Source organism: Taurulus bubalis, assembly GCF_910589615.1.
Source record: "Taurulus bubalis genome assembly, chromosome: 8".
Classification (NCBI taxonomy): domain Eukaryota; kingdom Metazoa; phylum Chordata; class Actinopteri; order Perciformes; family Cottidae; genus Taurulus; species Taurulus bubalis.
Genome location: NC_136596.1, coordinates 9730568 through 9740600, shown reverse-complemented (window position 1 = coordinate 9740600; position 10033 = coordinate 9730568). Strand labels below are relative to the sequence as shown.

At 42.2% G+C, this 10033-nt stretch overlaps 1 protein-coding gene across 1 annotated transcript; it reads right to left on the bottom strand.

Annotated features, from left to right (window-relative positions):
• Positions 1-4576: 4576 nt before the first annotated feature.
• On the bottom strand, positions 4577-9542 carry LOC306740039 (eosinophil peroxidase-like). Its single transcript, XM_079222141.1, has 14 exons — positions 9444-9542; positions 9076-9163; positions 8771-8946; positions 8546-8678; positions 8192-8321; positions 7905-8111; positions 7409-7769; positions 7134-7294; positions 6786-7044; positions 6527-6697; positions 6168-6405; positions 5848-6047; positions 5683-5715; positions 4577-5563 (listed from the first exon to the last, which is right to left on the bottom strand). Exons 1-14 carry the CDS (start codon positions 9508-9510, stop codon positions 5133-5135), a joined length of 2655 nt encoding a protein of 884 aa, XP_079078267.1. The 5' UTR covers positions 9511-9542; the 3' UTR covers positions 4577-5132.
• Positions 9543-10033: the final 491 nt, after the last annotated feature.

The following is a 10033-nucleotide window of genomic DNA, read 5'->3' as shown; positions in this document are numbered from 1 at the left end:
TTAAGCCACGTCCTGCGCGTTTTGGTGCACTTTTTTTAACTTAAGAAAAAATAAACTGAGCTGGAGAGCTGAAGCACTTTGGCAAACAACAGAAGGTCCACCCAAGGCGCTGCGCTCCTCCACAGCTTTGCAAAAACAAATGACCGACGCTGTGTGATGATGCTTCAGTTAAAAAAAAAAGTCCACGCACACTTTCTTTCAAGGCTGAAACGATGATAACAGATATATTCCCACACTAATTGCAAGCATTGTCCAGGCGCAAATCTCCAGCGTCAGATGGAGCGCAAATGGTCACCTGCTCGTGGTGCTCACTCCTCACACAGTTCAGAGCGAGTCCGTTTGGAAATATGCTTTCAAATATGTGTGTGCAGAAAGTCTTCCTTTGTCAGAGGGCCAGATCGGATCAAAACAGTTGATCCGAGGGCCAGGAAGCTTGGAGTGAACCGCTGTCTTGAAGCATGAATGAGACCCTCTGCCGGGATAGAGCGTGGAGGAGGGGCCTTAGTGCCATATGGGGGACCGATTGTTGAAATGGATGCTCTCATTGGTGTAAAGTGCATCCGTTGTTTGGACTTCTGCCAGACTCAGCATCCAACCGGTGACTCGTGCAGCAAACTTTTCACACATCAAGTTGGACCAGGATGATGATGAAGGGAAAACATACAATTGTACACATTTTATAGCAGAAGTTGTACGCGCATCTGTTAATAGTTTACGCATACATGTAGGATTTTAATTGTGGTGTGATAGAAATGACCGTTTCTCTTGGTGTGGAGAGAAGGGACTTTTAAAATCAAGATTATGCAGTCTCAAAATGATGTAGAAATGTTAACAAAAAGTTCAGTGTTTTATATTCGTTCATCTCTGAGTGTTTGTTGAAATTTGGGTTTCCATTCTCCTCCACATGCTGCCCTGAATAGTCTGTACAGCAAGTCCTGTTTGTTCTATTCATTCAAGTCAAAATCTAACACAAGTGCGCTCTCGACATGCGCGCATTCAGAGGCTCGAGCGTCTGCTCCTTTGAACGCAGTGATTTCGCTTCGGAGGCATCGCATCAGTGTCAGCCGCAACAATGGCCGTCTGGTTGGTCCATCAATCTCCGCCAGCAGCAGACAGGGCTGCTCTCTGATTGGCGTTTGGACCAATGCCTGACAGTGCACCGAAAAGAGTTGTTAATCAATACAACAGAATATCGTAAAGTGGTGATGAAATCAGAAATAACGCGTGGCTTCAAGCGTAATTTGGCAAGTGATCTATTATGGAAACAACCAATGCCTTGATATAAGAGTGGTACTTTTGGATCTGACAAAGTTTCTTAAGCTGCTTATTTGTATGATTTCCAGCTTTAAAAGACTGGAACGAACTACAACGAACCTAAAAAGTTTAATGTTCAAGCACATTTTTCAATGTTTTGAATGGCAATGTGCATTCAAAGGTGCTGCATTTTACATGGATCATATTATAACCTAAATAACTGACCAGCTCTGAAATGGGTTTTGTGTTTATTCCCAACAAAACGAATATGTCTGTCTTTCTTTTTTAGCGGACAAAAAAAAATTAATTTCCGCTCCTGGTCATCTGGCATTGAAAAGAAAAGTGTTTTTTCAAATCCTGTTTCTTTACCCCTTACCGATACTATTGTCTCTGTGTAGAGTTTGTGCGCCTGGACAATGGAAGTAAATCTCCCCCCTTGGATCCCGCCTCAGCCCACCATCTGCCAGCGCGGGACAAAGTCAGATGTTCCCCCAATTCTGAGAGCATTCTTGGGGAATCCTGCTGCAGAGACTCCGCCCTGTCGCCGTGTCCCTCACACACTTCCCCTGACATGATTGACAGCTCTACTTAAGCATGAAAAATCCATATATGATGACACATTTTAATAAAATTCCTCTACTGAAATGCAGGGACGTGCGCTCTTTAAAATGCGCTGCTTGTATGGATTTATTAGTTCCTCGACTGTCTCTTCCAAAAGAAGCACTACACTACCGCCGGTGCTGACACATGATTTTTGTTTCAATTCCTTGTTTAAAAAAACTCAGGGGATCGACACGGATGTATTGGTTATGTGCAGGAAATCAAAGCTTCTGCAAAACTTAAAGGGCCTAATTGAGGAGAAAATATTAATTTAAAACGTTGGACTTTACTGCACTTTAATTGCACCAATTAACATGAAGTGCTCATACCGTGTGTGTGATGGTAACACCCAAGCATTTAAGTTGAGCTATTAAACAATAATGTTGAGCGGGATGCGTCAGTGACAAACAGGTTTCTGATGTCCTCATATGTTTGCTTAAATGGTGTGATGTTTTCACCGAACATATAGCATGTGATTTAATGTATTGTGTTCATTTATTTCCGGTAAAATAAATAATCACAATGATCAAGCCTTCAATGGAGAGTGCATCGTCCAAATGTCTTTAAAGTTAATACATCTTTCACCTCGCTGTATTTTTTAGCTTTAACCTATCTATTATTACTTTATTTATTTGTCGAGAAACTTAAGCTGGCTGAGAGAAACAGATTAAGTCAATAGAAAACCATCATGGTATCCATGATAATATAAGCACACCGAGACGTCTGTCCACTTCAGCCCCACAGGTGCCACAGGCTCGGCCGTGATTATCATCACAACCCGCAGGACTTTCCCGTCTAAATGTGGCTTTTCTAAATTGGTGAAGCGGAGAGTCGGGGCGAAAATGGGGGATTAGTCAAACCACAAACGTCTTTCTAATCAATTTAACCCGCTGAGACGGTCAGCCCGTGTGTTTTAGGGAGGAGGCGAGGGGGGAATCAGTGACTGCTAAACTAAACAATGGGGTATCGTGTGCCGCTCGTCCTCTCCTGCATTCCCCCGCTCCCATGGGACACCCGGAGCCTCTCTGTGTGGATGGCACTGTGTCCACGGAGGTCAGGAGGGGCGTGGTCGTGTGTGCGCGTGTGTGTCTGCGCGTGCGTGCGTGCGCGTGTGTGTGCGTGTGTGTGTGTTTGTGTGTGCGTGTGCGTGTGTGTGTGTGTGTGGAGACGCAGCAGCTGGTTCCCGTCCCTCTTCTCCTCTGTGCAGAACACGTCACAAGCTAATGCGGCCCACCAGGTCTCCCATCCATCGCCATATATTGTGCTCGTTTTTGTTTGTTTGTTTACTTATTTCGGATTGGATGCCCCCCCCCCCCCACACACACACACACACACACACACACGCACACACACACACACACACACACACACACACACACACACACACACACACACACACACACACACCTTTAGCCTCATTTGTTAATATTAAAACCCATCAAACATTTGCATTTCGATATAAGCCCTGTTGTGATTTGGCGTTAAATAGTGTTTTTTTTTTAAAGAAAATACAATATAATGGGAATGGTTCTCGAAGTGTTCTAGAGGCTTGGTATATATATATCTGTTCATTCATCATTTTATATGTTTGGTTTTCTATTGAATTGGATTAATATGAGTAAATAGTTTACCTTTTGAATTATACTCTTTCTCCTTCACCAGTCATTTCAACTCTTTCCTTTACCCTGGCAGTTTTTTTTTGTATCGTACCTCACACATGACAAGACCGAGCTTCTACATTCTACATTCTACATTACATTACAAACAAAGAACGTTGTCTTGTCTCTCTTCAAACACTGTGCCAGTGAGTCAGCTTGCACAATAGCAAGGTATTACTGGCCCAAATCCAAATGACAATGTACAAGTTCCTTTAAACAATACAAACCATTTAGCACACTAATGCTTGTGCACATCACAAGATGGCCGTCATTTGTGGAACTCTTTTTGTGTCCATAGTTTGCACTGTACAATGAAACGTATAATTAACTGGTTGGGTGAACACAACAGGCGTTGGTTCTAATAATTCATATTGCCCGCTGGCTTGCAGCAGTCTAATGAAACACACCTAAACTCAATTCCTCATCTGTTTGCTGAACCTTTTACCTGTTTTTAGGCTTATGTCCCTGTAAATAATATACACAATAGTTTGCTTTTGCACTGAAAGATAGCATGGATTTTATGATTGTCATAATTTGTCATCCCTGTAATAGAATCTTTGCTTTCGAGAAAGGTGTCTCACCAACACTGAACTGAGGTCAAGTGTGTGTTTCCATGTGAAGAGGTTTAAAGGAAACTGTTGATGTTAGTTGTTAAATGCAGAGATTGTAGATACAAATAAATATCTTTTCTAAACAATATTCTCTTTATTTAGTTCCAAGCGATCAAATTGTTTTGATTCTTTGCTTTTACTTTTACAAAAATCAAAGTGCATGTGTTTAAAGCACAGATTCAACTTTATGATTTATCAAGATGTGAATGATACCAGTACAAGTACGAATTGAAGGTGTATTTCAAGAACAACTAAGTCCTCAAGATGAACAGAGCCGGACTTCAGTCCATCCAAAACCACAGGTTGATAATGCTTCCATGACTCAAAGGATTGTATGTCAGTGCCATCTACTGGTATGGTGGAGAACATCATCAACCTGGGTCTGCAGGATCAGATGTTGGGATCCTGTGAAGTTTTTGTGTATCATAAAAAAAAATCATTCAGAGGCAGTGGTTGATTTGTATAACAGTCATTTATTAGTGTCGAACTTAAAGTGACTTTCACATACTCACTGGCAAAACAACAGTGCGTTCCCAAAGAAACCCGTTACAAATGACAGCTCTTGCATTTGTTTATTTGAGGATTAGTTGTTAATTGTACAATACATTACAATTTTCAAAAAAGAGGGAAAGAAGAAAAGTAGGTGAACATATAATATATTAAGTCAGGTGTCATTCTTTTTTTTTTATAGTAGTTCATGTTATAACAAAATATAGTAGTATAATAAGATCTGCCCTTCATATTACACTTGTGCAGGTATCAGTGCGTTACAAATATTCATTATTCTAACACAAAATCTTCAACTATCAAATAATGCTTTTCTATCAGCAAAAAAAGTCACCGGTGCTGCCTCAAATTCAAGTGCAATGCAGGAAACTGCAAAGTGGGATTATCTCACCACATTGTTAGTAAATGTATATATATATGACTAAATAAGTGGTCAAAACCGATTTCCTTTGGCAGCGTAATAAGGATGCTTTGGATCAAAAGCTTATTCAAGAGCAGTCTCCTACTCAGTGAACAGCAAATGCCCTGAGAATATACAGTCCTTGGTCATACCGTTGCCTTTAGGGTTGGCCACCAGAAATACATTGTCATCGCTGTCAAGCTTAATGTACGCGCTGCCACTGGCTGTGATGAAACCGCTCTGCCATGTGTTGAATGAGTGCAGAATCATATCTTTGTTCCGCATCAGATCCAAACTGGCCGCCTTTTTGTTGATGGTGCAGTGGAACTGGAATTCATACACACCTGGTATCGGACACGAAAACATTCCTGTCTTAGTGTCATAGCTGTTCTGTCCATTGTAGATGATTTCCTGGAAGGGAATGGGCTTGCCGGGTTTGGGGAAGTTGTTGCCAAGTCGCACACTGAAAGCCACTTTCGCCACAGAGCTCGGAAGTCCAGGAGGTCCAGGGGGTCCACTTGGTCCTCTGGGTCCTGTAGGAAAAAAATACATGCAATTAGAAAGTACAATTACATCAACAGGACTTTCCCATTACAGTATTTTCAAGTAATGCTTTTCAATTTAAGTATTTATGGATGAGTTGTAGATGTACCTATTTGTCCTGGGGGGCCTTGTGCGTCTTGTGCTAGAGAGAAAATTAAAAGGGAAATTGGTACATTCAATATATATATATATATATATATATATATATATATATAGGCGGAAATTGTTATCTTTGGTCAACTGTGTCAGATGAGATTTCAGGACATCAACTCACCATCCTCCTTCCATGGACTGAGATCAAAGGTAATGATTTTCTTGCAATCGGTGTAACCGGACCCTCGAGGCCGATAAAGAAAGGGTTTTTCCGGTACTTCAGTGATGCCAGTGTTGTCACAGATAATGCGAGCGAGCGAGGTGTCCCTCAGGGAGTTTCTCTGGGCCTCAGTAAATACTCCAGTATTCTCCCACCAAAGTCTGAAATTGTACAGTTTGGTAACATTTAAAGTCTCTGTATCCCTGAATCTCTCATTAATGTAAAGGTACAGGTAACACAAATGTCTCCACATCTTTAGCAATGTCAGTTATGTAGCATACCGGTCCCCCATGCGGATGCGCTGGAACTGAGTGGCAATCAAGCAGGCAAACAAAGGTCCCACTCTTCCTCCTTTGACAAACGGCTCAGATACTCCTCCCATCCACACGTCGATGTTGTCAGGTGTGCCGTAGAGATTCAGCAGTTGCCTGGCCAGGGCTTTGTTGTTCAGCACGACAGCCAACTCTGCCTGATTTCGTGGTTGTGACAGCCCACAGAAGTTGCGCCATTTGTTGTAGCCTAAAAATGACATGCAGGGTAAATATGTTGACATGTTTTAAGAGTGTGATCTGTAGTATACATATAAGTCAAAGTGACTTTAGATATAAAGAATACATAGGTATGAAGACTAAATAACTACCAGGGAGTCCATGGTCTCTTCCTCTCTGCATGTTGAGGGCAGCCAGATCCAGTGCCAACTCACTAGTGAATTTAAACAGCCTGTCCCTCAGTTCATCAGTCATCATGTTATCCTGTGTGTTCAGCTTGGCCTGACGACCCACCAGGCCCCTGAGGATTGGGTCCAGACCACCTGAGGAACACAAAACAATTTCATTTTGATCAATTGTAGTCATTCTCTGTTTAGGGAACGACTAACAAGTTCAAGAATTTGGCATTACCTTCAAAGACGACCCTCCACGGTGTAAAGAAGGCTTTGTGCAGCAGTGGGCTGGGGAAATCTGGGTCATCATCGTAGTCCTTATTAAGACGAAATATGAAAGGCTGAACCATGAGGTGAGCGAATCGGTAGGCAGCTGTGGCAAACACATTGGCAATTGCCGGGTCCACGTTTTCATCATAACCAGGGTAGGTGGACAGATGACTGGCTATGAAGTCTGGACCAATAATGTGAAGTAAGTAGTCTCTGAGAGTGAGAACCTAAAAGACAGAAAATACATTGAGTTGATGGAACCATGTGAAGACATTCCAATATGTCTGTAATCCGTGCAGCTAAACCTGTCTCTAACCTGCGAATATCCTCCCATGATTTTACGTGCTTCTTGGTAGAGTCTCTCTCCGTTCCAGTGAGGATTGATGACCGCCAGAGCACGGGCCAGGCGGTTGTGCTCACGCAGGAACAGTGTGTGTAAAGAGGTCAGAGCAATGTGCTCATTGGACCGCTCGTCACCTTTAAAGTCAGATGAAATGAGGACAAAAGGACGGTCAGCTCTGTGCGATGCTTGTGATGGATTTAAGGTTTTTAATATTAACATAACACATCAGTGTTTTTCCTGCCACTCACCAGCCACAAAGCAGGGCACCTCCGTTGCCTTACTGTCACTAGTAATACGGGCTCGGGTGGCACACATGTTGGTTTCCATGTTGGAGAAGGGCAGGAGCTCACGTTTGTTGTCAGTGTACTTTGTGTTGACTCTCATCAGGCCCTTGTCTGAGGTGAGGTCTCGTAGGGAACGAGCTTTGATGTCTTCTGAACCGTACACCTGACCTACATCTAGGAAAGCTGTGAGCCCGTTCATCTGTTGACGGACGGTGCTTGCACCAAACACGTGGCCAAAGTTGCCAGAACCACAAGCTGCTGCTGAGCGGAAGAAAGGGATGCACTTCTCAGAGTTTTTGCCAAAGCGAGGGTCTTTCTTGGGAATCTGTTGAGATGACAAAAATCAGTTTACATCCAGTATGTGTGTGTGTGTGTGTGTGTGTGTGTGTGTGTGTGTGTGTGTGTGTGTGTGTGTGTGTGTGTGTGTGTGTGTGTGTGTGTGTGTGTGTTTGTCACAGACCTGAATGGGGAAGCAGGGCTCTGTCCGATCACAGCTCTTGTCACAGTCAATCCCATCACTGAACGAGCGAATCACAGGAGAGTGAGGAGTGAAGGTCAGGTCATGATCCGTCCACTGGCCGAAGATTGTGACCATGTGAGTGTAGAGTGGGTCGCTCTCCACATCAGCGTTTGCTGTACGCAAAATATTGTTGGACACTGCTCTGACCTGAGAACAGGATGTGGACAATGAGCACCTGCAAGTGTTATTTTTCTCATTGTCAGTGAAGATGATATTCTGTATGTTACCAAGGGAAGAAGTTCGTTGTTGATTTTGAGATCAGGGTCCCAGCCTTTGGGCAAAGAGATTGTATCCTGATACTCAGCAGGGAGCCAGCGGGTGAAAGGTGTGTTGGAGGCTCCCCAGCGAGGGTTAAATCTAGACAAGTAAAAAATAAATCCTGTGTTAATATTCTCTCTTTTGAAGATTACTTTCATGACACTTTGCAGTTCATTGAATTTCACTCAGTAAAATGAATATAGGGAAAATGATAAGGGACAACATGTAACCAAAGTCCCAAGTCAAACCCCAAATAAGGTATCATAAAAAAGTTTCCTGAAGGAAAAGGTATATACAATGTTGCTATTGAATCATTGCCTCACCCGTTGTTGCAGATACTGGTGGCAGTCCGAAACTTGTCTAGATTGCTAAGTGTTTTGCAAGTAGGGGGACGCTGTCTGGGAGAACAGCCGGTCAGATCAGCAAGGGCCAGCAGATCTTTCTCGGAGATCAGATCTTATTAACAGAGACACAAAATTAGCAACTCAGCTGCAACCGATCTAGAAATGTTTGCAAGAAATGTCTGTGAAGCTGTAAAGGATAAACACCTGTGGCATTGATGGAGCGCTTTGCACGTCTTTCCAAAGACCTCTTGATGATTTTAACGGCATTATCCATATAGTCAGCAGCACGCACAGCATTACGTGTTTGCCCAGTAGGCTGCTTCACCAACCGCAAAATGTCTGACGGACTCACGGCATTCCTCCTCACGCGCTCAACGCTCCTGTGTCGTGTGGAGAGGTCAGATTTATGAGTTTAGTCAGAAAGTCTTCAATAGCAATTTCATACACCTGTGTTGAACAACTTTATATTTCAATCAAAGTAGGAAAGATGTTTTCAGCAGCCTACTCACACTCTCCTGGAGTACTCATAGGCCGAGTCTACTGTGGCCTTGGCTTCAATCACAGCCCTTTCAATGGCACTTCTGCTTAAATGGGATTCTGAAAGCATAAAATACATTTTGTTTAATTTACTTTCTTGTTCATACTTAATACTGGTGTTTTTGGCCAGTCATTTCTGAGATGATCATGTTTCCCATGCCACGCAGTTACAGCATTTTACAATATATATATTGTCTCACAATAAACCATGAACTCAAACATATTGACGGAGATTTGATGAGTTTCATACAAATGAAGAGAGTAAAATGTAGTAGGAATCAACCAAGTAATGAATGCATTTAAAGTTGTGTAGCTATAAGGTGATAGAGGTATTACTCACCAGCATCCACCTGATATTGCCAGCTCAGGTAAAGAACTGCAGCCAGTAGGCACAACAAGAAATTCATCTTTGTAAAAGATATTCTCTTAAATATTCTCCGGTCAGTAATGCATCTAATAGAATCCCATAGAATATTAACTGTATCTATTAAATCAAAGTTAAAAAGTAAAGTAAAGTAACCTTTGATAAGGCCAAAGTTGTGTACTCTTCTTTAGATGGAGCTCTTTTTATACTCTGCCTGTACATGTCATGTAACGCCCATGTTTGCAGGAATGTTTCTCAAGACAATGGATGTTTTTTTCTTCTTCCTAGTTCCGCATCTGCAGCATAATTCCTGTTGAGCAACTTCATTGTGTGTCATTTACGCTAAATGACACAATGAGCAAAGAAGTCCTTTCAAAGATCGGATTTGTCGAGATGCTGTGCACGTTTTAGTTTATTCGGAAAGAAAATATCCGACAGAGGACGATAATTAACGACTTTATTATTGATTAATGAAAGCGAGACGATGATCTCTCACATATTCACACATTTTGGTTTATAATTTATTGTTACATTTTTGCAATGCATTTATATATTTCTTTGTAGAT